The following is a 26,970-nucleotide window of genomic DNA, read 5'->3' on the forward strand; positions in this document are numbered from 1 at the left end:
TCCGCGAGAAGGTTGACAATGTCTGCGAATCAAGACCAATTCGGGGCGATGAGGATGACTGGAATCCCCTCTGCTTTGATTTTCTTCAACAACTTGGGAAGAAGAGGCAGAGGAGGGAACAGGTAGGGGAGCACGAACTGTGACCAAGGGACGGCCAGAGCGTCGGCGCCCACTGCCAGAGGGTCCCGAGACCTGGACACGAATTGTGGGACTTTCCTGTTGAGGCGAGATGCCATGAGGTCTACATCCGGGGTTCCCCACCGACGGCAGAGCAGATGAAACACCTCCGGATGTAGGGACCATTCCCCTGCCGCGAGACCCTCGCGGCTGAGGAAATCGGCGGCCCAGTTGTCCACGCCGGGAATGTGAACCGCGGAAATCGTTGGAACAAAGGTCTCTGCCCATTGAAGAATTCTGGACACTTCCGCCAGGGATGAGACACTCCGTGTCCCCCCTTGGCGGTTGATATACGCCACCGCTGTGGCATTGTCTGTCTGAATCCTGACAGGCAGGCCCTTGAGGCGCCTTTCCCAGTGGACGAGAGCTAGATGGATCGCCCGTATCTCTAGGACATTGATCTGCAGAGCTGATTCCTGAGTCGACCATCGACCCTGAACAGTGTGATTGCGGAACACTGCACCCCAGCCGATGAGGCTGGCGTCCGTAGTGACAATCTGCCAGTGAACGGGAAGAAAAGACCGCCCCAAGAGAATGAGGGGAGACGTCAACCACCAGTTGAGAGACCGCCTGATCCGGCAGGAAAGGCGAACCGGACGATCCAGAGACAGAGCCGACCTGTTCCACCTGGACAAAATGGCCTGCTGGAGTGGCCTGGCGTGAAATTGGGCAAAGGGAACTGCCTCTATCGCCGCCACCATCTTCCCCAGGACCCTCATGGCTGTCCTGAGGGATGGAAATCGTGTGATCTGTAATGATCGCACGCCCTGCTGCAGGGAAAGAATCTTGTCTTGTGGGAGAAATACCCGTGACCGACGAGTGTCGAACAGAAGGCCCAGAAACACAAGGCGTTGAGTAGGGACCAGACAGGACTTTTCCCGGTTGACGATCCACCCAAAACTGGACAGGGTGTCTAGAACGATCGCCACACTTAGGCGGGCCTGTTGAAAGGAGGGGGCCTTGATCAGGATATTGTCGAGGTACGGAAAAAGAACGAGACCTCTGATCCTCAACAAGGCCATCAACGCCGCCATAATCTTCGTGAAGACTCTGGGAGCGGTGGCGAGCCCGAAAGGAAGCGCGACGAACTGGTAATGTTCGTGAAGAATCGCAAACTGCAGGAACTTCTGATGTCCGGGAAATATGGGCACATGTAGATAGGCATCTTGGATGTCTATGGAACCCATGAATTCCTGCTCCTCCATGGAAGCAATTACCGAGCGAACTGACTCCATCCGGAAGTGGCGAAGGCGAACTCTCTTGTTGAGTAACTTGAGATCCAAGATGGGTCGCACTGTCCCGTCCTTTTTCGGCACCACAAACAGGTCTGAATAAAACCCTGTGAAGCGTTCCGATTCGGGAACGGGCACAATCACCCCGGAACTGAGAAGAGAGGCGATGGCCGAACCGAACCCCGGGACCAAGGCAGGATCCCTCGGCGGACGGGATTGTAAGAAACGATCCCGTGGAAGAGAAAAGAACTCTATTTTGCATCCTGTTGATACAATCTCTCTGACCCAAGCGTCCTCTACTGAGGCGAGCCAGACGTCGCTGAAGAAGAGAAGTCGACCTCCCAATTGGAAGGGACCCACGGGAGACCGATGGTAGTCATGCGGACGTAGACCGTCCAGATCTAGACGGTCTTCCCTGGGAAGAGTGGGACCGCCAGGACGGAGTGGGCCTGAAGGAAACCTTCTTTCTTTCCTGACGTGCCTGTGGCCTTTGCTGGTTGGAAGGGTTTTCCGCCGTATTGAAACGGCGGAAAGTCCGAAAGGGACGAAACTGACGACTTGGAGGAGGTCTGCGAGGCTTGGAGGGGAGAAGAGAAGAGAACTCGTACCTCCGGTAGCGTCCTTAATAATCTGATCCAATTGTGATCTGAAGAGACGCACTCCCTGAAAAGGCAGATTGGTCAGAGACTTTTTAGAGGACAAGTCCGCCTGCCAGGCCTTGAGCCAAATTGTACGTCGGATTGCCACGATGTTACTTGACGCCTGAACTGCGCAAGATGCGGCATCCAAGGAGGCAGAAAGCAGATAATCCCCCGCATGGGAAATCTGATTGGCGAGATCGGCCAAATGCTCTGGTCGTGCCTTATCCAGAATGCCCTGCCGAAGGTCATCTGCCCAAGTGGATATGGCCTTTGCTACCCAAGAAGAAACAAAGACTGGACATACCGCTGCTGATGCCGCTTCGAAGGCAGATTTTGCTAGAGATTCTATGATCCTATCATTAGAATCTTTTAGCGACGCCACACCTGACAGCGGAAGGACCGAATTATTAGAAAGTCTGGACACGGGAGGGTCCACCGAGGGAGAAGCGGCCCAGTTGTCCGTGAGCTCTTTAGCAAACGGGTACAGCACGCCGAGACGCTTTCCTCTTTGAAAGCGTCTGGTCGGATCTTCTCTCTCCTTTGTAAAAATCTTTCCAAACTCAGAATGGAAGGGAAACACCCTGGATGGTGTTTCCGCCCGTCTGGACGAAACCTCCTGATCTGAGGATTTCGCAGGGGCGTCAGCGATGTCAAAGGTATGGTGAATCGCGGCAATGAGGTTTTGCACCGTAACCTTCATGTTCGCATCCTGGTCCGAATCCAGCTCTAAGACCCCTTCCGATTCCGAAAGCGCTTCGCCTGACTCGGGGGAGGAGGCCCGAGAGGGAGACTGCTGGGGACTATGGGGTGAGGTAGGACGAGGGGAGGACTCCGCCTGGAGGTCCTGCCTGGGCCTCTTGCGACTGCCGCTGGCTGGCTCAGATGGGACGTCCTGAGACGTGCTGGGTCCCGCCGAAGCTCCCAAGGGCAACTTGTCCAGAACGGCTACTAGGGACTGAGACACCTTGATGAGGTCTGCCACTGACTGTGATTGAGAGGAGGCCCAACCCGGCATGGGGGGCTCACTCGCCCCTGGGGCTATGGATGGCTCCTGAGCGGCGTCGGGCTGGACGCAGAGCGGGTACGATCAGACTTAGCGTTGGACATAGTGAAAAGAGAGGCAGTGCCGGCCGGTTGGGGGACAGAAGGCAGAGAAGGGTGGCAGTCTGCAGGTGCAGAGCTACTCACGGTCCGGTGTCCCCAAGGGCGACGCTCTCTGATCTGGCTGCAGGATGAGGCCAGGCCAATCCGGCTGAAAAAAGGCCCAGCGACCGAAATCCGGGAGGGAATGAGGTCCGGCTGGCAGGCTGAGAAGATGGCGACCACCAGGGAAAGGGCGCGCTGCCAGAGGGAGAAGAAGGGCGGAGCTCGCCGCAGAGATCCCCTTAGCACCACCCGCTGTCCAATAGCAGGCTGGTGTGAGGCAAGGGGGCTGGGAAGGCCTAGGACGGGCGGGCAAGAAGCCCGCTTAGAAGAAAGGGGCAGGGGGCGTGGCTGCGACGCAGCGGTAGGCCCGAGATGAAGCCGGGGCCTAAATTAATAGCGCCGGCCGCCTGTCAGCAGGGGGTCGGCGCGGAAGACGCGCCGCAACACCGGGCCGCAACCCCGGGCCGCGTCCCTGCTTCCCACAGCCCGACCCCTGTATACCCCTGCCGGGATGAAGAAAAAAAAAACGGGGGGGGGGGGGGCGCAGAACAAGGCCCGAAAGAACAGGGGCCTTCATGGATGCGGCGACCGTGGGGAGAAGCGGGCGCGCAGGCCCTACCGTGGTCCCCTGGCGACCGCCTTAGGATGAAAACGCCGGGGGACCGCTAGACCGCATACTCACCCTGGCCGGGGGCCACAATAAAGGTACCTGAGAATCCCACGCTGTCTGTCGTCTTTATGGAATCCACACCTCGTCCAACCGTCAGGCTCTGGTAGGCGAGATGGTGGGAGGCGGGGGGCAAGGACCGTCCGTATAGCTGGCACGCACCTGTGCGAGGCTCCTGGTCCTGCCGCGGAGACCTATGAGGATACGGGGTGGCAGTACACGCCGTACTCATAGTCTCTTTGTGGGAGTACGGATGTGACTGTTCACTCCGTATCCCTCCGAAACCTGTAAAGGAACGACGCACGACGAGGTAGATAGGGGTCTAATAAAAGACCCGTGTCCACCTCCTACTGACACTAAGCTAAACTGAGGAACTTCCTGCCGGTCGGTGGGGTGTACACTGCGGAGGAGGAGCTAACCTTTTTTTGTGCATAGTGTCAGCCTCCTAGTGGCAGCAGCATACACCCATGGTCTCTGTGTCCCCCAATAAGGCGAACGAGAAACAACTTTTGGGGTCCAATTTCTCCTGTTACCCTTAGGAAAATAAAAAATTGGGGGCAAAAATATAATTTTGCGGAAAAAAATGTTTTTTTTAATTTCACGCCCAGGCGTTATAAACTTCTGTGAAGCACTTGGGGGTTCAAAGTGCTCTCCACACATCTAGATAAGCTCCGTGGGGGGTCTAGTTTCCAAAATGGGGTCACTTGTGGGGAGTTTCAATAGTTTAGGTACATCAGGGGCTCTCCAAACGCACATGACACCCGCATACCAATCCATCAAAGTCTGCATTCCAAAACGTCACTACTTCCCTTCCGAGCCCCGACGTGTGCCCATACAGTAGTTTTCTCCCACATATGAGGTATCAGCGTACTCAGGACAAATTGGACAACAACTTTTGGGGTCCAATTTCTCCTGTTACCCTTGGGAAAATAAAAAAAATGGGGACTAAAAGATGATGTTTGTTGAAAAAATACGATATTTTTATTTTCACGCCCGGTCGTTATAAATTTCTGTGAAGCACTGGGGGGTTCAAATTGCTCACCACACATCTAGATAAGTTCCTTGGGGGGTCTAGTTTCCAAAATGGTGTCATTTGTGGGGGGTTTCTACTGTTTTGGTACATCAGGGGCTTTCCTAACGCGACATGGTGTCCGATCTCAATTCCAGCCAAAAACGTCAAATGGCGCTGCTTCCCTTCCGAGCTCTGCCATACGCCCAAATAGTGGTTTACACCCACATGTGGGGTATCAGCGTACTCAGGATAAATTGCACAATATCTTTTAGGGTCCTGTTACTTTTGGAAAAATAAGAATTGAGGGTGAAAAGATCATTTTTGTGGAAAAAATATGATTTTTTAATTGTACTGCTGTACGTTATAAACTTCTGTGAAGCCCTTGGGGGTTCAAAGTTCTCACCACACATCTAGATAAGTTCCTTGGGGGGGTCTAGATTCCAAAATGGTGTCATTTGTGGGGGGTTTCCACTGTTTTGGTACATCAGGGGTTCTCCAATCGCGACATGGTGTCCGATCTCAATTCTAGCCAAAAACGTCAAATGGCGCTGCTTCCCTTCCGAGCTCTGCTATGCTCCCAAATAGTCATTTACACCCACATATGGGGTATCAGCGTACTCAGGACAAATTGCACAATAACTTTTAGGGTCCTGTTACCCTTGGAAAAATAAAAATTGGGGGTGAAAAGATCATTTTTGTGGAAAAAAATATGATTTTTTAATTGTACCGCTGTACGTTATAAACTTCTGTGAAGCCCTTGTGGGTTCAAAGCTCTCACCACATATCTAGATAAGTTCCTTGGGGGGTCTAGTTTCCAAAATGGGGTCACTTGGGGGGGTTTCCACTGTTTAGGTACATCAGGGGCTCTCCAAACGTGACATGGCGTCCGATCTGAATTCCAGCCAATTTTGCATTGAAAAAGTCAAACGGCGCTCCTTCCATTCTGAGCTCTGCCATGCGCCGAAACAGTGGTTCCCCCCCACATATCAGGTATCAGCGTACTCAGGACAAATTGCACAATAACTTTTGCAGTCCAATTTCTCCTGTTACCCTTGGTAAAATAAAGAAAATTGAACCTGAAGTATTTTTTTTGTGAAAAAAAGTTAAATGTTCATTTTTTTTTTAATATTCAAAAAATTCTTGTGACGCACCTAAAGGGTTAATAAACTTCTTGAATGTGGTTTTAAGCACCTTAAGGGGTGCAGTTTTTAGAATGGTGTCACTTTTGGGTATTTTCTATCATATAGACCCCTCAAAGTGGCTTCAAATGTGAAGTGGTCCCTAAAAATAAAATGGTGTTGCAAAAATGAGAAATCGCTGGTCAATTTTTAACCCTTATAACTTCCTAACAAAAAAAAATTTTGGTTCCAAAATTGTGCTCATGTAAAGTAAACATGTGGGAAATGTTATGTATTAAGTTTTTTGTGTGCCGTATCGCTGTGATTTAAGGGCATAAAAATTCAAAGTTGGAAAATTGCGAAATTTTCAAAATTTTCGCCAAATTTCCATTTTTTTCACAAATAAACGCAAGTTATTTGAATGCAATTTTACCACTAACATGAAGTACAATATGTCACGAGAAAACAATGTCAGAATCACCGGGATCCATGAAAGCGTTCCAGAGTTATGACCTCATAAAGGTACAGTGGTCAGAATTGTAAAAATTGGCCCGGTAGTTAACGTGCAAACCACCCTTGGTAGTGAAGGGGTTAAATGGATGTGATCTGTCCATTAGTCGGTAGACTTCAGAATAGCTGAGTGAACCCAGCAGGCCTTGATAGATATGGAAACAGCCAAGACCTTTACGGGTACATTCTGGGATTAAGAACAGTGAATCTGCACATTTGATTGGTGCTATCCAGGGAAGGTAGCTACAGAGCATTCTACCAGGTCCAGTTTGTTTAGAGACCATTCTTGATAAAGAAAGGGAGCAAAAAAAGACAAAAACAGTATCCTCATTGGGGCGAAATACAAAAAGCCACCTTAGGGAGAAAGGATGGTATCGGATGTAACCCCATCTAGTCCTGGTGACACCCTAGATAAGGAGGAACAAGAGACCTGCGAGTTTGGAAACTCATCTGATAGAGGAAATGGCGACCGGGAAGGCAACCTTCCAGGAAAGGAGTGAAAGATGTCTCAGAGGTTTGAATGTTGATTCTTGAAGAACTAAATTGAGATCCCAAGGTGTTACCAGAGGCCGGTAGGGGGAAACAGCGTGCCCAACTCCCTGCAGAAATGTCTTGATCTGCAGGCGAGACGAAAAGGGATGGAAAAAGCAAACACCTGTCTCTTGAGAAAAGTGAAGGAGAGGCCAGATCTCAGAATCAAATGTAAGAAGGACAAAATGGAAAAGGATGAAAGGCCCTTGGGGAGGTCTGATTAGTTACACACCAGCAGAAAGATTTTCCACGAACGATGGGAAATGCGAGAAAAGGAAGACTTCATAGTTCTGAACTTGGTCTGGATAACCTGATCGGAGAGAACGGCTGATTTCTGAAACATGGTCTTAGTCATGCTGTTAAATAGAGTGACAGAGAATTCTGGTGTAACGTAGAACCCTGCGAGAGAAGATCTGGAAGATCCTGGAGTTTCTACAGAGTGCCTGTGAGGAAGTTGATTACTTCTGCATACCCAAGTCTTCTGGGGTGCTGAGAATGATGGGCACTCCCTCAGTCTTGATCATCTGGACCAGGGTTCCCCAACTCCACTCCTCAAGGCCCGTCAACAGATTATGTTTTCAGGATTTCCTTAGTATTGCTCAGGTGATAATTGCTTCACCTGTGCAATACAAAGGAAATCCTGAAAACATGATCTGTTGGTGGACCTTGAGGACTGGAGTTGGGGAACCTTGCTCTGGACCACCCTAGAGATCAGTGTTAAAGGGAATCTGTCACCCCATTTTTGGAATATCAGCTGCCGGCACCGCCATCAGAGGCTTATCTACAGCATTCTGTATTGCTGTAGATAAGCCCCAGATGTAACCTGAAAGAGAAAACAAGTTATATTATACTCACCCGGGGGGGCGGTCCGGTCTTGGTCCGATGGGTGTCGCAGTACGGTGCCTCCCATCTTGTAGCGGTGACGTCCTCTTCTTGGCTTCCCGTCGCGGCTCCGTTGCAGGCGCACTGCTCTGCCCTGTTGAGGGCAGAGCAGAGTACTGCAGTGCACAGGCGCCAAACCCTGTCAGAGGTCCGGCGCTTGCGCACTGCAGAACTTTACTCTGCCCTCAACAGTGCAGGTAAAGTACGCCTGCGCTGGAGCCGCTTCTGTAGTAGCGATCTTCCGACATGTTATGGGAAAGATCTACCACAATTGACTAGAGAAGATTAAGGGTGTGTTCACATGTAAGCGTTTTTTTTTTGCGTTTTTGCCGGTAACGCTTACAAGAAGCATCCCATTCATTTTAATGAATTCTGCACTTTTTGTGCATATTGATGGGGTTTTTTTCTGCGAAAAAAAACACACCATGCTCATTAATTTTGAGGAAAAATCCGCATTTCTAACTATTTTCTACAAGACTAGGGACACTCCGGAAAAAACGCATCAAAACCGCGCAAAAATAGCACAAAAAATGCGAAGAAAAAAAAATGCGCGTTTTCTGGGAAGGAGTCCGGTTTTCAGTCAGGAATTTTCTGCATACATGGGTACATAGCTTTAGTCCACCAGTCTAGAGACTTATTTATCCGGAGAGGGGCATGATTAGTCGATACAGGGAGTGAATTGACCAGTCCCATCTTGATGGCAGAAAAAGAAAATTGAAAAGGATGTACGTGATAGGATCAAGGGTTTTTCCTTGGGTAGAAAAAAAGCTCTTGATCGTGCAGTGTCAAACAGCATTCCCAGAAAAATCAATATGTTGGACCGGGACCAGAGATTATTTTGGGATGTTGATAACCCAAGCCAAGATGAAGAGAGGTGACCAGAGTGCAATCATGAGGAAAAGAGCTTCAAACTCCGAGTCCGCGGCAAGGTCTGAACTCAGAATCCAGGTGCCAAGAAACAACTGTGTGGAGCAGAGAGCTGGAAAAAAAACACGTGAAAGGTGAAAAGGGACGATACTGATGTGGACTCTAAATCGCTTTGAGGACGACGGGTCCAGTTTAAGGAAATTAATACAGATAACTTGAACTTGAGGTATCTTCGTAGCTCTTGATCGACTCAGACTATCTTGGTAAGGAAGTGGGTAAGAATCCACACATGTGTAACCACTTACCTTGATGTCAGAAAATTAAAAAAAAAAAGGCAGTATAATCAGCGAGGTCTTCTGCGTCCTCAGATCCCGCCCCACAGTGTGTTATGAAGTATTGACACTGCGGGGCTGGGGCCTCCGCAACACGCAGGCGAGATAGCAGCTCCCAGGCAGCGCGCACTGCGTATGCCCGAGAACTGTTGGCACAGCACAGGCGCCCGACAACATGTAACGGCAAATACAAAAGAAGGAGGCGGTGCAAGACGCTATAGAGGGGAGTTGATGGACACACCATACCTCTGTGACAGAATGCAGGTATGAAGAACGATTTATAAAAGTCTATATTCTGGAGTTAATGGGGGTCAAAAACAGAAGAGTCACCTTCACAGAATGCAGCCTTAGTGCTGCTGAAGGTGGCTCTTTTAGTTAAAAACGCCCTTGGGTAGTGACAGGTTCCCTTTAACCCCTTAAGCCCCAAGGGTGGTTTGCACGTTCATGACCGGGCCAATTTTTACAATTCTGACCACTGTCCCTTTATGAGGTGATAACTCTGGAACGCTTCCATGGATCCCGGTGATTCTGAGATTGTTTTCTCGTGACATATTGTACTTCATGTTAGTGGTAAAATTTCATACAAATAACTTGCGTATAATTTGTGAAAAAAACGGAAATGTTGAAAATTTTGGAATTTTCCAACTTTGAATTTTTATGCCCTTAAATCACAGAGATATAGCACACAAAAAACTGGATAAGTAACATTTCCCACATGTTTACTTTACATCAGCACAATTTTGGAACCAAAATTTTTTTTTGTTAGGAGTTAAGGGTTAAAAATTGACCAGCGATTTCTCATTTTTGCAACATCATTTTATTTTTACGGACCACATCACATTTGAAGCCACTTTGAGGTGTCTATATGATAGAAAATACCCAAACGTGACACCATTCTAAAAACTGCACCCTTAAGGAGCTCAAAACCACATTCAAGAAGTTTATTAACCCTTTAGGTGCGTCACAGGAATTTTATGAATATTTAAAAAAAATGAACATTTAACTTTTTTTCACAAAAAAATAACTTCAGGTCCAATTTTTTTTCATTTTACCAAGGGTAACAGGAGAAACTGAACTGCAAAAGTTATTGTGCAATTTGTCCTGAGTACGCTGATACCTGATATGTGGGGGGGGGGGAACCACTGTTTCGGCGCATGGCAAAGCTCAGAAGGGAAGGTGCGCCGTTTGACTTTTTCAATGCAAAATTGGCTGGAATTCAGATCGGATGCCATGTCACGTTTGGAGAGCCCCTGATGTACCTAAACTATTGAAACTCCCCACAAGTGACCCCATTTTGGAAACAAGACCCCCCACTTATCTAGATGTGTGGTGAGCACTTTGAACCCCCAAGTGATTCACAGAAGTTTATAACGCCCGGGCGTGAAAATGAAAAAAATAATTTTTTCCACAAAAATGATATTTTTGCCCCCAATTTTTTATTTTCCTATGAGTAACAGGAGAAATTGGACCCCAAAAGTTGTTTTGCAGTTTGTCCTGAGTAGGCTGATACTCTATATGTGGGGGTAAAACACTGTTTGGGCGCATGGCAGAGCTTGGAAGGGAAGGAGCACCATTTGACTTTTTCAACGCAGAATTGGCTGGAATCGAGATCCAACGCCATGTTGCATTTGGAGAGCCCCTGATGTGCCCAAACAGTGGAAACCCCCAATTCTAATTCCAACCCTAACCCCAACACACCCCTAACCCTAGCCCTAATGGGAAAATGGAAATAAATACATTTTCTTTTAATTTTATTATTTTTCCCTAACTAAGGGGGCGATAACGGGGGGGGGGGGGGTTTGATTTACTATTTATGGCGGTTTTTATGTTTGGCAGCTGTCATACGCTAAAAGACGCTTTTTATTGTAAAAATAGTTTTTGCATCACCACATATTGAGAGCTCTAATTTTTCCATATTTTGACCCACCGAGTCATGTGAGGTCTTAATTTTTGCGGGACGAGTTCACGTTTTTATTGGTACCATTTTCGGGCACGTGACATTTTTTGATCGCTTTTTATTCCGATTTTTGTGACGCAGAATGAACAAAAACGAGCGTTTCATGAATTGCTTTTGAGGGGGTGTGTTTACACCATTCCGCGTGCGGTAAAATTGATAAAGCGCTTTTATTCTTCGGGTCAGTACGGTTACAGCGATACCTCATTTATGTCTTGGCGGTTTTATGCAATGAAAACTATTTTATAGAAAAAATAATTATTTTTGCATCGCTTTATTCTGCGAGCTATAACTTTTTTATTTTTTCGCTGATGACGCTGTATGGCGGCTCGTTTTTTGCGGGACAAGACGTTTTCAGCGGTACCATGGATATTTATATGCGTCTTTTTGATCGCGCGTTATTGCACTTTTTGTTCGGCAGTATGATAATAAATCATTATTTTTTGCTTTGTTTTTTTATTTTTTAAGGGGCTCGCTAAAGGGGTTAACTAATGGGACAGTTTTATAGGGCAGGTCGTTATGGACGCGGCGATACCGAATATGTGTACTTCTATTGTTTTTTTTTCCAAAAAATGAATTTATTGGGGAATATTTTTTTTTTTTCTAATTTATTGAGCGATTTTTTAAAAATTATTTTTACACTTTTTTTTTTCTAAACTTTATTACATTGTCCCAGGTGGGACATCACTGTCCTGTGACAGATCACTGCACAGCGATCTGTCACAGGCATAGACGCAGACTTCCTCATGCCTGTGCTTTGCAGGCACTGAGGAAGTCACCTCCCTACAGCCCCCGAAGGTCCCCGTCGCCATCTTGGATCCGGTGACCTGTAGGGAAAGAGACCCCCGCAGCAGTGCTGCACATTGCGCTGCTGTGGGGGGGGGTCAGGGAAGTACGGAGGGAGCCCCCTCCCTGCTGATGCTTCCCTTTAACCCCCGGTACACCGCGATCGTGTTTGATCGCGGTGGGCAAGGGGTTAACGTGTCGGGGGCGGTCCGTGACCGCCCCTGACACATTGTGCCGGGTGTCAGCTGTGATAATCAGCTGACACCCGGCCGCCGCTGATCGCTATGACGTACTATCCCGTCCCTGGGAATTAAGTCCCAGGGCACATGGACGGGATAGTACGTCACATGGGATTAAGGGGTTAAGGAAAAAAGGGTGTGTTGAGTTCCCGCGCCAGATGAGGTCCCACGCTTCTGGGGATCAAGTCACACAGAGATACCAGCCCTGAAGGCCCCGGAATCCATCTTCGCAGCACGATAATGAAGACTGTCATCAGACATCCCGGAAGTACGGGTGGCTGGAGGGTACCTGGCCCTGGGGCAGCATGTCGGATGGTTATAAGGTACCGTTACTGTCTTCCCACACTGCACGTCTGGCTCTGGAGAGCGAGTGGGCTAGGGTGTAGTGGAGAGGACCGGTCCGCATCCTCGGTCTTCCTCCCCAGAACGACCGGCTATGGAGGCCGGGCGGTGCCAAGGAACACTCCGCATCTTCGGTATTGCAGATGCCCCAAACACGCTTGAAGTGTTAGGAGACATGGGGTCCTGCAGACACGAGGGTACAGTAGTGACGCATTCCCACACTGTGCTCCAGGTCTCTGGGGGGGGGGGGGGGGGAGAGCGGAGTGAGCAATTACACTCCATCGCCCAAATCACAAGCTGAAACTGAGAACAAGAGATCATTAATAAAACACAACAAGACCTAAAAGGTAGATACGGGGATGAGAGCAGCCCGTGCCCACCTTCTACTGACACTAAGCGAAAACTGATGAGCTTCCTGCCAGTGGGTAGTGGGTGGGTATATACTGCTGGGAAGGAGCTAACTTTTTTTGCATAGTGTCAACCTCCTAGTGGCAGCAGCATACACCCATGGTTTCCTGTGTCTCCCAATGAAGCGATAGAGAAAAAACATTTTTCCCACAAAACTCTTTTAGCTACAAGTTATGTATTTTCACAAAGGCAAAAAGAGAAAATGGACCTGAAAGTTTGTTGTGCAACTTCTCCTGAGTTCACTGATACCCCTTATGTGGTCAAAAACTACTTTTGAGGCACAGTGCAAAGCTCAGAAGGGAAGTAGCACCATATTACAGTGCAGATTTTGCTGCACTTGTTTGAGGGTGTCACGTCTGACAGAGCCCCCTGAGGTGCCAGAACAGCAGAATCCCCCATAAGTGACCAAATTTTACCAATTAAAACTCTCGTTGAATTCATCTAGGGGTGCAGTGATAATATTGACACCACAGGTGTGTCACAGACTTTTATACCATTGGGCAGTGAAGAAATTTTTTTTTACATTTTTTAACCACCAAGATTGTGTTAGGTCAAAGTTTTACATTTTCACACTGGGAAATGGGTAAAAATGGCACCAAAATTTGTCCAACAATTTCTGCTTAAAGGGAACCTGTCACCCCCTCCAGGCGTTTTTAAGCAAAAGAGCCACCTTGTGCAGAACTAATGCTGTATTCTGTCAAGGTGGCTCTTTTACTTGGCCTCTGTTCCACCGCAGAAATAATCGTTTATAAAGTTGTTCCAAAATACCTGAAATTTGTCAGGTGGGCAGGACTTTCCTCCTCTGCCAGACGCCTCTCATCCATCCTTCCTTTCAGACCTGGCGCCTGCCTCCTTAGTTTGCGTTTGAAAGTTTGGCGCCTGCGTTGTACTGTATGTTAGGGGGCATGCGCAGTTTGTACTGCCCGACGTGACCAGGCTGTCACATAACATCTTGGCCTTTGATCTCATGCGGCCTGAGATCCTGACCCGCAGTCGTTTATGATTTATACACACTGCGGGGCTGGGATTCTCGGGCAGACGATTACAAGGCTGGCGAAGCAATGTAGGAAGAAGGAGGCGGAGTGCCGCAGATCACCACTGCGCATGCCCTTTAATTAAAAGAGCCACCTTGACAGAATGCAGCATAAAGGCCCTGTCACACTAAGCGAGATCACTGCTGAGTCATTAGTTTTGTGACGTTATAGCGATCTCACAGGCGAGATCGCTATGTTTGACAGTGAGCAGCGACCAGCCCCCCTGCCGGGTATCGCTGATCGTGCCCGAAATGTCTGGACATTTTTTTGGTTGCTCATGTCCCGCAGCGTCGCTTGTATCGTCACGTTTGACACCTAGCCTAACGACCTCGTTAGTGACTCATAATCAAGATAAAGGCGTGGATTTGCGTTCCCGTTTCCACGCCTCCCTCTGCTCCGATCGGTGGTCACTACAGCTTCCTGATTGGCGGGCTTCCTTTTAAAGAAGCTACACATAGTAGCACTTCAGTTCTTTGTTCCTGACCCGGGTTTGTCCTAGTTGAGATCCTGTTTGCGTCCAATGGCTGCGACTCCTGCGACAACCGGTGAACGCTAATAGTACACCGCTGATCACAACTAGGTTCTGCTAGACAAAATACTACGTGTTGAGGAACAATGAAATGAAGCGCTAGTGTGTCAACTTCTTTTAAATGCAAGGTCGCCAATCAGGACGCGGTAGCATCCACCAATCAGAGCAGAGAGGGCGTGAACAAAAGGGAGCACAATCCACGCCTGTGTAAATACTGCGTCACATAGTACATCCCTCATCGAGGTGTGAATCGTCAATGGAACACGCAATGTGACAGGGTCCCAACGACCACCGACATCGTTACAAAGGTCGCTATTATGACACGTCAGGTCGTTGGATAGATCGGACTGTTTGACATCTCAATAGCGATCACATAACGATGTGGCAACGATCCCTGTCATATCGTATTGCTGTCGGGATCGTTGTAGCGTCACTAGGTGTGACGGGAGCTTTAGTGCTGCACAAGGTGGCTCTTTTACTTAAAAACGCCTGGAGTGGGGAGTCATTTTGCTTTGTGCTACAAGTAACGTGGAAGCCCTTTATATTTCCATTGACAGATCTGGGTGGTGACTTTCTTTGTGGATTGAGTGGAAGCTTGTATTGCCAACTTTTTAAATAACGTTTAGGATCACAGTTATCCCGCGCTCTACGATGAGCACTTACTTTGGGGTTTCCATCTAAATCTCTGAGTGACGTGATTCAGATGAAATCCCCGATGGATTCATTCACTCTAGTGAGGCAGCAGATTTACTCTGGACTCTGTCTGGCCTCTGTTCAGCTGTGTCCTTTTCAGAAGTGCACAAAACTGTGGTAGACGTCACTTTTATGCAATCCTAAAAAGACGGACACCGCCGGATCACAGGTGCAATGGGTTCCACAGTGCCTCCATCTGCCTCATTATTGGGAATCTTCAGCCAGAGGTTCTGTCTGAATCACATATTTCAGAGATTTACACGGAAACCCAGGTGTAAGCGCTCAGTGCAGAGTGCAGGATAAATATGCGCCGAGCCTTACTGCGATCTTTGAGAGGCAGAATGAAAAATGGAAAAAAAAAAAAAAAATCAACAGCATGCGAAGAACTAGTTTTATTTATTTTTTATGCCGTTACTCGTGTGGTATTAGCGATTAGGCGACTTTATTCTTCGGGTCGGTGCGATTACAGCGATACCAGATTTATGTCAGGTTTTTAAGTTTGGCTGTTGTCACACATTAAAAGACGCTTTTTATTGCGAAAACTAGTTTTTGCATCACCATATTTTGAGAGCTATAATTTTTCCACATTTTGGCCCACAGAGTCATGTGAGGTCTTGGTTTTTTTGAAGGACGAGCTGACGTTTTTATTAGTACCATTTTCAGGCGCATAACATTTTTTTGATTGCTTTTTATTCCGATTTCTGGGAGACAGAATGAACAAAACCCAGCAATTCAGGAACTGTTTTTTTGTTTTTTTAATACCGTTCCGCGTGTGGTAAAATTGGTAAGGCAGCTTTATTCTTCGAGTCAGTACGATTACAGCGATACTTCATTTATATGTTTTGGCGGTTTTACACAAAAACTATTTTATAGAAAAAAAATATTTTTGCGTCACTTTATTCTGAGAGCTATAACTTTTATTTTTCTGCTGATGGAGCTCTATGGCGGCCTGTTTTTTGTGGGACAAGATGACGTTTTTTCAGCAGGACCATTTTTATTTACATGCATCTTTTTGATTGCCTTTTGCCTCGTTTTTTTATTTATTTTTTTACGGTGTTCACTGAAGGGGTTAACTAGTAGGATAGTTTTATAGAGCGTGTCGTTAAGGATGCGGCGATACCAAATGTGTACTTCTATTTTTTTTTTTTTTATTTACATAAATAAATGTATTTATTGGGAAAATATATATTTTTTCCTTTATTTGGGGATTTTTTAAAATATATTTATTTTTACACACTATAATTTTTTTTTTTTTTTTTTTTAAAGCTTTTTACATTGTCCCAGTATAGAACATCACTATATAATGTCAGATCGCTGATCTGACACTGCACAGCAAAGTGTCAGATCAGGATCTGACAGACAGGAAAGGAGGCATACCGGTGCCTGGCAAGCTACCTCCCTACAGGACCCCTCGGCCATCTTGAAGCCGGGGGTCTCCATGGAGACCAGCAGAACGATGTGATGCTTCTCTATGTCGCTGTCACTAATGAGAGCGGCATCAGACAGGTTAAATGCCCACAATCGGTGCTAGCACCAATCGTGGGCGTTGCTGCGGGGTGTCAGCTGTCACCCACACGCGATCGGCGTGGTGCTCAGCATGAGGCCGCACAATCGCGGTGCCGTACTAGTACTGCTCTGGGGACAAACATACCTCCCACAGAGCTGTACTAGTATGGTGCATGTTGCAAAGGGGTTGGTCACTAATGCACAGCCCCTTACCAATGGCCCCAAGGTGCGATCACTTGTACAGGCACTGTTCCTCTGATCTCACACCTGTGTATCTCCAGTCTGTACTCCAACTTTTTTTTTTTATAAAACAAACACATACAGGGTTTACTCACCCTCCATGGGTCCAGGTCAAGTGCTGAGACTAATCCGCTGCTTTTGTATGTTCCTGTCCCAGCATTAACATGATGTGGACAGCGCTGCAGCGAACAGAGGCCTTGAGTCAATCAGCTCATTGATTAGCTGCAGCGCTGTTCACATGATGTCGGGGCTGCAGACAATGACAGACACTGCGAGCAGCGGTGCACACTCTGTGCTGGACCTGGGGAGTGAGTATAAAACACTGCATGAGGAGGACAGTGGTTTTCTAAAACTGGAAAACCTGTTTATATGTTATATGATTTTGTGCTCTCGGGGTAGTTCTGGCTCAATTTGTTGACCCTTGTAAGGACAACATATTGCAGACATGGGAATATTAGTCCTAACACACATTAAAAAAAAAATACTGTACTGTTGGCCAATAGGAGCACAGAAAATACAGAGAAACCACAAGAATGCCTCATTCAGACATCAGGCAGATTTTTTTTTTTACAAACGCAAAAAAAAAAAATATATGAATGTCAACGTTGGTTCCGTATGCCCCATCAGTGACTTTCACGAATGGATCAATACACAGACAGCACCTGGACTGCCACCAATGTTATCCGAGGGCTGCACGTGGTTTTCACAGACCCATAGACTCGAATTGGTAATTTTCACACACAGTTTATATAAAAAGAAAACGCATGTGAAAAACCCATGGATTATAATGGGAATGTACTCTAGCCATGAAAAACACATACTTAAAGAAGGAACGTCCGCTCAGGATAGGACTGTGGGTGAGAATTCCTCCTGCCCTTCTTAGGGGGCTTTCGCATTCTGACACCCATTCGTGGGTCCGGTCAGGGCTTGTGTCCGAACCCCCTGCAAAACTGGATTCAGGCGTGTGCTCCACCAGGGCCATAGACTAGAATGTCTGCTGGGCATCATTTTCAGGTGTATACGTCTACTGGAGACAGACACTCATGTAGTAGACAGCGTCTTGGTGGCCTGCAGGAGGCGTACACGCCTGAAAACGATGCATGGCAGGGCGCACATTCACTCCGTCAGCACCATCACAGTCTATGGCCCCCTCGCTGCATATGCCCGAATCCAGCTATGCGGTTGATTCGTAAGCAACAAAAAGTGGCCAGAACGCAGTGTGAAAGCCCCCTCAGCAGCAGTGGAGCAATCAGATACCATCCACTTACGCCCGGATGACATCTTCGCTGTACAGGATCTCCGCTACGTTATCCGGCAGCTTGTTCCTGCGGTTCAGCGGCTTCTCGTAGGTCGGCTCTCTCTTTGGTGGAAAGGCGGCGTACACATCGAACCAGACGGGCTTCTCCTTGGGGTTTATTACTCCGGCACGCATGAGATCTCGCGTTCTGTCAGACAGGGACACAGTTACACATCTGCCTGAACACAGACACACTCACATAGCAATAGGTTTGGATGCAGGGGCATCATTGGTGGGGCCCGAGGGATAAGGGGGCCACTAACACCTCTAAAGCAGGTGCAAATGTGCAGTATGAGGTCCTGGGCTGCACGGGGCCCTTTTCTGCCTGCGCCCACTAGTGTTTGGCTATAAAGGGCCGTCCACAGACAAGACTCCCCCGTAATGACCGTATTCATCACTGAGCCCCCCGTGATCAGTGACAATGTCACCGTGACCTTGGACTGCGGCAGTTTATCCATTTTATTGCCGAGGTCAAAAGTGATCATCACATGACCAGAAAGGGGTGGGACGGTACTGTACAAATGTGGCTTATTACATAAAACATCTCAAAACCAAGATAACAGGTCATAAGGCTGCTTATTACCAAACCCCACACGTAACATAAGCATGCAACCCACAGCGTCCATCCCCCAGTAAGGGCACAACATCTACCTGCTGAACACAGTGCCCAGCTTCTCCAGCCTGCTGCCTGCCATGCTGCGGGTGACGGGCTTCCTGAGCCGACAAATCCAAGCATCGGTCATCTACAGTGTGGACTGGCGACTAGTGATGTGTCGCTCGTGAGCGATCCGATACAAAGAGCCGGCTCCCTGCTGTGAACGAAATGAGCCGGCTCTGCAGGGTGAACAAGCCGTTTTTTTTTTTTCTGCCGCCTGGAAGCAGTGAATCCAGACTGTGACTCATCTGGGGGGAGGAGCGGTCAGGAGAGGAGGAGATGTGGATAAATGCACGTGAGTTAACCCTTCAGTCCCAAATATATCCTGCCAGTTCCTCCATGGCATATATAGTGTGTGACTATGTGTAAGAGGAGGGACGCAGCACATTGTCATCATCATCATCTGCAATGAGCTGTGCGTTACCTTTAGGGTACGTGCACACGCTGCGGATTGGGGTGCGGATTTTGTAAAATCTGCAGGTAAATCTGCCGGTCAAAAGACCTGCGGTTTTACCTGCGGATTGCCCTGCGGTTTTTCATCTCCACAATGGAGGAGATGGCAAACCACAGCGGAATCCGCAGAAAGAATGCACATGTCAATTCTTTCTGCGGATTGAAAACTGCGGAAAAAAGGGGCAGAAAAATCTGCACCGTCTGCACTGCGGTTTTGTATTCCCATAGGGAATAATGGTACTGTACACCGCAGCAAAAACTGCTGCGGACCCGCAGCAGAATCCGCAGCGTGTGCACACAGCCTTAAGGCCCTTTTACATTTAGCGATGCACCAGCGATCCAACCAGCGATCCGACCCGGTCAGGATCGCTGGTGCATCGCTAAATGATCGCTAGTGAGCTTTCACACAGAAAGACCTCACAGCGATGCAGCAGCGACGCAGCGCACGATACTCACCTTTCACACACAGCGATCCTGCGTCCTCCCGCCCGCCTCCACGCGTCGCTGGACGTCACAGCAGGAAGTCTCAGCAGGAAGCGCCCGACGAGAAATGGAGCCGGACATTCTCGTGTGATCAGCGATGGACAGCGGGGGAGCCGGTCGCTGGTAAGTATCACACATAGCGATATCGCTAGCAATATCGCTATAACGTCACAAAACCGGTGACGTTTTAGCGATATTGCTAGCGATATTGCTTAGTGTAAAACCCCCTTTAGTCCCAACTAAAGCTCCACTTTCCTGGCCCCTCCTCCCTGGCGTATACATACAGTGTATGGTCTGTGCAGGAGGAGAGGCTCCGCACATTGTTTGGTATATCATCATCCCATAGTGTTAGGCCGGGTTCACATTGCGTTTATGGCCCGGTGTTCAATGGGATCGTTACATAGCGGCACTAACGCTGTAACGGATGAGGTAACGCCCCCATTGGCCGCAATGCTACTAACGCATCCAAAATCGGCCTGATGCGTTACTTCATGACGCTCCCTGGAGCGCGGTCTGCAGCATTTGTGGGGGCGTCATGAAGTAACGCATCAGGCCGATTTTGGATGCGTTAGTAGCATTGCGGCCAATGGGTGCGTTACCTCCTCCGTTACAGCGTTAGTGCCGCTATATAACGATCCCGTTGATCGCAGGGCCAGGAGGATTCAGGACAACACCACAGGGAGGAGGACAGACGACGGCAGTTGTTGCTGCTAACGGCTTACACTCACTTGTGAGAGACGCACATGATTCTCGTGTGAGTCTCACACATGAAAACCCGGCACTGCCGCCAGCACTCGGACCGGAGCGTGCGGGTACATGTACTTCTATGCAGCCGCCCCCTCCGGTCCCAGTGCCGGGTTTTCATGTGTGAGACTCACACAGGAATCGTCCAAGTGTCTCGCTAGTGAGTGTGAGCCCTAAGGGTAGGGGAAGTAATATAAAGTGATTTTAGGTAAAACCTGTGGAGAGATCTCGGGCCAGCCCCAGTCATTATATAGGGTTAAGCTGGTGTCACACTTGCATATTTTGGCTGCACACGGATTCATTTTCGTCTCCATTGACTTTCAGTGGTGACGGATGGGACTTGCGTGTGCGTCCAGTTGTCACCGGTTTCCCACAGATCCGTGTGTCTGCATATTTGATCAGATGCACAAAAACGCAACTTGTTGCAGTTTTGTGTCATCTGAAAAACACGAGGAGCAGGGAGAGGCACGGATCCGCGGCTACACGTCTGGAATTAACATGGAGCTCTATGGAGCACGGATCCAGGACAACACGGATCCATGTGCTTCCGTGTGCAGGGATCCGTTCTGCGGCACTGAGCATGCTCGGAAGCGATGGAATGTGCTGTATGGGACCAGTCTGCAGACATAATATAGACTATGCCCGCATGCTGCTCCGTCATACAGTGATCTTTCCTGCCTCACTAGAAGGGCTTGTGCCCTGTGCTATGCTGTGGTAATGATAATAAAAAGTATTGGGAGCATGTATGGGGGCTCCTGGTTAGGGGCTGCGTTCACACTAGTGCAGGGGCGGACATAGACTGTAGTGGGCCCCTGTGCAAGAAATTTTTCGCCCCCCCCCCTTCATAGGGCAACAAAGTTATTTGTTATATAATATTGAGTCTATGCAGGGCTGGATATAATATCGGTATAGAATATAATGTAACCCCCCATAGAATATAATGCAGTCCCCCCATATAGTGTAATGCAGCCCCTCCATAGAATATATGGCAACCCCCTCATAGGATATAATGCAGCTCCTTATATAGTATAATGTAGCCCCTCCATAGAATATAATGCAGCCACCATAGAATATAATAAAGGTAATACAGCCCTCCTATAGAATAAAATGTAGCCCCAAATAGAATATAATACAGCCCACCTACCCATAGAATATAATGTAGCCCCCCATATTATATCACAGCCTCCCGTTATAGAATATAATGTAAAATGTACCCCCATGGTATATAACACAGCCGCATAGTGTATAGCCCAGCAACACATGGTATACAACCCACCATGGTAAAATACAGCCCAGCATGGTGTATAGCCCCCCCAGAATGGTATAATACAACCCAGCATGGTATAATACAGCCCAGCATGGTATATAGCCCCCCAGCATGGTATAATACCGCCCAGCATGGTATATAGCCCCCCCAGCATGGTATAATACAGCCCAGCATAGTATATAGCCCCCCCAGCATGGTACAATACAGCCCAGCATGGTATATATATCCTTCAAACCACATATCCAAGCCCTTTCCACTTCCTGCCGACTCCAACTCAAAAATATTTCACGAATCCGTTCATTCCTCACCCAAGAATCTGCAAAAACCCTAGTCCATGCCCTCATCATCTCTCGCCTTGACTACTGCAACCTCCTGCTCTGTGGCCTCCCCTCAAACACTCTCGCACCCCTCCAATCTATTCTAAACTCTGCTGCCCGACTAATCCACCTGTCCCCCCGCTATTCCCCAGCTTCTCCCCTCTGTCAATCCCTTCAATGGCTCCCCATTGCCCAGACACTCCAGTACAAAACCCTAACCATGACATACAAAGCCATCCACAACCTGTCTCCTCCATACATCTGTGACCTCGTCTCCCGATACTTACCTGCACGCAACCTCCGATCCTCACAAGTTCTCCTTCTCTACTCCCCTCTTATCTCCTCTTCCCACAATCACATACAAGATTTCTCTTGGGTATCACCCCTACTCTGGAACTCTCTACCACAACATATCAGACTCTCACCTACCATCGAAACCTTCAAAAAGAGCCTGAAGACCCACCTCTTCCGACAAGCCTATAACCTGCAGTAACCACCGATCGACCAAACCGCTGCACGACCAGCTCTACCCTCGCCTACTGTATTATCACCCATCCCTTGTAGATTGTGAGCCCTCGCGGGCAGGGTCCTCTCTCCTCCTGTACCAGTTATACTTGTATTGTTTAAGATTATTGTACTTGTTTTTATTATGTATACCCCTCCTTACATGTAAAGCGCCATGGAATAAATGGCGCTATAACAATAAATAATAATAATAATATAGCCCCTCCAGAATGGTATAATACAACCCAGCATGGTATATAGCCCCCCCCAGCATGGTATAATACGGCCCAGCATGGTATATAGCCCCTCCAGCATGGTATAATACGGCCCAGCATGGTATATAGCCCCCCCAGCATGGTATAATACGGCCCAGCATGGTATATAGCCCCTCCAGCATGGTATAATACAGCCCAGCATGGTATATAGCCCCCCCCAGCATGGTATAATACAGCCCAGCATGGTATGATACAGCCCAGCATGGTATATAGCCCCCCAGCATGGTATAATTAGGCCCAGCATGGTATATAGCCCCTCCAGCATGGTATAATACAGCCCAGCATGGTATATAGCCCCCCAGCATGGTATAATACAGCCCAGCATGGTATATAGCCCCCCCAGAATGGTATAATACAACCCAGCATGGTATAATACAGCCCAGCATGGTATATAGCCCCCCAGCATGGTATAATACCGCCCAGCATGGTATATAGCCCCCCCCAGCATGGTATAATACAGCCCAGCATGGTATATAGCCCCTCCAGCATGGTATAATACGGCCCAGCATGGTATATAGCCCCTCCAGCATGGTATAATACAGCCCAGCACGGTATATAGCCCCCCCAGCATGGTATAATACAGCCCAGCATGGTATATAGCCCCCCAGCATGGTATAATACAGCCCAGCATGGTATATAGCCCTGCAGCATGGTATAATACAGCCCAGCATGGTATATAGCCCCCCAGCATGGTATAATACAGCCCAGCATGGTATATACCCCCCCCAGGATGGTTTAATACAGCCCAGCATGGTATATAGCCCCCCAGCATGGTATGATACAGCCCAGCATGGTATATAGCCCCCCCAGCATGGTATAATACAGCCCAGCATGGTATATAGACCCCAGCATGGTATAATACAGCCCAGCATGGTATAATACAGCCCAGCATGGTATAATACAGCCCAGCATGGTATAATACAGCCCAGCATGGTATATAGCCCCCCCAGCATGGTATAATACAGCCCAGCATGGTATATAGCCCCCCCAGCATGGTATAATACAGCCCAGCATGGTATATAGCCCCCCCCAGCATGGTATAATACGGCCCAGCATGGTATATAGCCCCCCCAGCATGGTATAATACAGTCCAGCATGGTATATAGCCCCCCCAGCATGGTATGATACAGCCCAGCATGGTATAATACAGCCCAGCATGGTATATAGCCCCCCCAGCATGGTATAATACAGCCCAGCATGGTATATAGCCCCCCCCAGCATGGTATATAGCCCCCCCAGCATGGTATATAGCCCAGCATGGTATATAGCTCCCCAGCATGGTATGATACAGCCCAGCATGGTATATAGCCCCCCAGCATGGTATATAGCCCCCCAGCATGGTATATAGCACCCCCAGCATGGTATGATACAGCCCAGCATGGTATATAGCCCCCCCCAGCATGGTACGATGCAGCCCACTAGTGTTTTGGTACGGTGCGTTGTGATGTAGCAATCCTGATGCATCCTGATCCAGATTAGATCCCTATACTTAACATAGGACGCACGGAGCTGCGTTTGCATCAGGATCAGGATGCATCAGGTGCACCAACACAGATCACAGCACTTACTAATTCACAAAGGACATTAACAAAAAATGCCACAATACATGGTAAGACTACAACCGAGGAGGAGCCGGGGCCTGATCACAAGAGCTGACAATCTGAGGAAGCAGCAATGCTGAATACCAGTCTACACTGCGTCACACAGGGGGAGAATGAGGCCCTCACTTCACAGGCAAAGACCTAGAACGAGGACTGTGGAAAACGGATTTCTATTTAAAAAAAGAGCCGTTTAAAGAGCCAAAAGAGCCGGCTCTTTATGGTGAGCGGAGCCGAATGAGCCGGATCACCAAAAAGAGCCGAACTTCCCATTACTACGGGTGACGGGCCTCCTGAGCTGACAAATCCAAGCATCGGTCATCTACAGTGTGGACTGGTGACTGAAACCACAGCGGCCATATTTAATACTGGAGACAGCTGCCTGATAGTGCTTTTATTACCAAATAGCAATGCGGCTACTACTACAGCACTTACGGTAGTGCACTTATAATACGAGCGCAATCTAATGGCAATAGAATGGACGAGCTGCTTATTACCACAGCAGGCTGAGAAATCAAGCGCCGAGCAATCCGACCGGGAATGTGTTGGGTCATTTACATAGTTCAAGCCGTTATGACAGTGAAATGACAGGGCTCACAAATCAAACGCTCTATGGATTGTGTCCACATGGCAGCTCAAGGAAGGACGGGTCGTGCCCCGAACATTACACGTGTGTCTGCTGCCTTGAGCATCTAGCTCTCATTTGCATGTGACATTGACAAACCACCAATCAGGTGACGGAGAATCGCACGTCAGGGACGCGCTTAGATGCTTCAGCCAATGAGAGCACGGTACCTGAAGTTTGAATTTCAGTTCAGTCTCCTCCTCTCAGTCACTAGTGATGGGATGTTCGGCTCTTTTTGGTGATCTGGCTCATTCGGCTCCGCTCACCATAAAGAACCGGCTCTTTTGGCTCTTTAAACAGCTCTTTTTTTTAAATAGAAGTCCGTTTTCCACAGTCCTCGTTCTAGGTCTTTGCCTGTGAAGTGAGGGCCTCATTCTCCCCCTGTGTGACGCAGTGTAGACTGGTATTCAGCATTGCTGCTTCCTCAGATTGTCAGCTCTTGTGATCAGGCCCCGGCTCCTCCTCGGTTGTAGTCTTACCATGTATTGTGGCATTTTTTGTTAATGTCCTTTGTGAATTAGTAAGTGCTGTGATCTGTGTTGGTGCACCTGATGCATCCTGATCCTGATGCAAACGCAGCTCCGTGCGTCCTATGTTAAGTATAGGGATCTAATCTGGCTCAGGAGGCACCAGGATTGCTACATCACAACGCACCGTACCAAAACACTAGTGGGCTGCATCGTACCATGCTGGGGGTGCTATATACCATGCTGGGCTGTATCATACCATGCTGGGGGTGCTATATACCATGCTGGGCTGTATCATACCATGCTGGGGGTGCTATATACCATGCTGGGCTGTATCATACCATGCTGGGGGTGCTATATACCATGCTGGGCTGTATCATACCATGCTGGGGGGCTATATACCATGCTGGGCTGTATCATACCATGCTGGGGGGCTATATACCATGCTGGGCTGTATCATACCATGCTGGGGGGCTATATACCATGCTGGGGGGCTATATACCAAGCTGTGCTGTATTATACCATGCTGGGCTGTATCGTACCATGCTGGGGGTGCTATATACCATGCTGGGCTGTATCATACCATGCTGGGGGTGCTATATACCATGCTGGGCTGTATCATACCATGCTGGGGGTGCTATATACCATGCTGGGCTGTATCATACCATGCTGGGGGTGCTATATACCATGCTGGGCTGTATCATACCATGCTGGGGGTGCTATATACCATGCTGGGCTGTATCATACCATGCTGGGGGGCTATATACCATGCTGGGCTGTATCATACCATGCTGGGGGGCTATATACCATGCTGGGCTGTATCATACCATGCTGGGGGTGCTATATACCATGCTGGGCTGTATCATACCATGCTGGGGGTGCTATATACCATGCTGGGCTGTATCATACCATGCTGGGGGGCTATATACCATGCTGGGGGGCTATATACCAAGCTGTGCTGTATTATACCATGCTGGGGGGGCTATATACCATGCTGGGCTGTATTATACCATGCTGGGCGGTATTATACCATGCTGGGGGGGCTATATACCATGCTGGGCTGTATTATACCATGCTGGGGGGGCTATATACCATGCTGGGCTGTATTATACCATGCTGGGGGGGCTATATACCATGCTGGGCTGTATCATACCATGCTGGGGGGCTATATACCATGCTGGGCTGTATTATACCATGCTGGGGGGGCTATATACCATGCTGGGCTGTATTTTACCATGCTGGGGGGCTATATACCATGCTGGGCTGTATTATACCATGCTGGAGGGCTATTTACCATGCTGGGCGGTATTATACCATGCTGGGGGGCTATATACCATGCTGGGGGGTATTATACCATGCTGGGGGGGCAATATACCATGCTGGGCTGTATTATACCATGCTGGGGGGCTATATACCATACTGGGCTGTATTATACCATG

At 48.4% G+C, this 26,970-nt stretch overlaps 2 protein-coding genes across 4 annotated transcripts in view; one reads left to right on the forward strand and one right to left on the reverse strand.

Moving 5' to 3' along the window:
• The window catches only part of MRPS23 (mitochondrial ribosomal protein S23), a 41,171-nt gene extending 16,564 nt beyond the window's left edge, over positions 1 to 24,607 (reverse strand). Inside the window, exons 1-2 of one of the 3 annotated variants that reach the window (XM_073562122.1) lie at positions 24,527 to 24,607; positions 18,115 to 18,291 (exon numbers count right to left, since the gene is read on the reverse strand). In XM_073562122.1, the coding sequence (XP_073418223.1) occupies positions 18,115 to 18,278 (164 nt within the window). In that variant the 5' untranslated portion in view covers positions 18,279 to 18,291; positions 24,527 to 24,607. Of the gene's footprint in view, positions 1 to 18,114; positions 18,292 to 18,794; positions 19,066 to 22,349; positions 22,459 to 24,526 lie in introns of those variants that run through there. The other 2 variants (XM_073562123.1, XM_073562121.1) reach the window with 2 other exon arrangements.
• Positions 24,608 to 25,116: 509 nt separating this feature from the next.
• The window catches only part of LOC141074858 (uncharacterized), a 120,701-nt gene continuing 118,847 nt past the window's right edge, over positions 25,117 to 26,970 (forward strand). Inside the window, exon 1 of the mRNA XM_073562127.1 lies at positions 25,117 to 25,230. The gene's annotated coding sequence lies outside the window, so the exon portion shown is untranslated. The remainder of the gene's footprint in view (positions 25,231 to 26,970) is intronic.

Source organism: Dendrobates tinctorius, unplaced genomic scaffold, assembly GCF_039654945.1.
Source record: "Dendrobates tinctorius isolate UK_male_01 unplaced genomic scaffold, ASM3965494v1 ptg000338l, whole genome shotgun sequence".
NCBI lineage: Eukaryota > Metazoa > Chordata > Amphibia > Anura > Dendrobatidae > Dendrobates > Dendrobates tinctorius.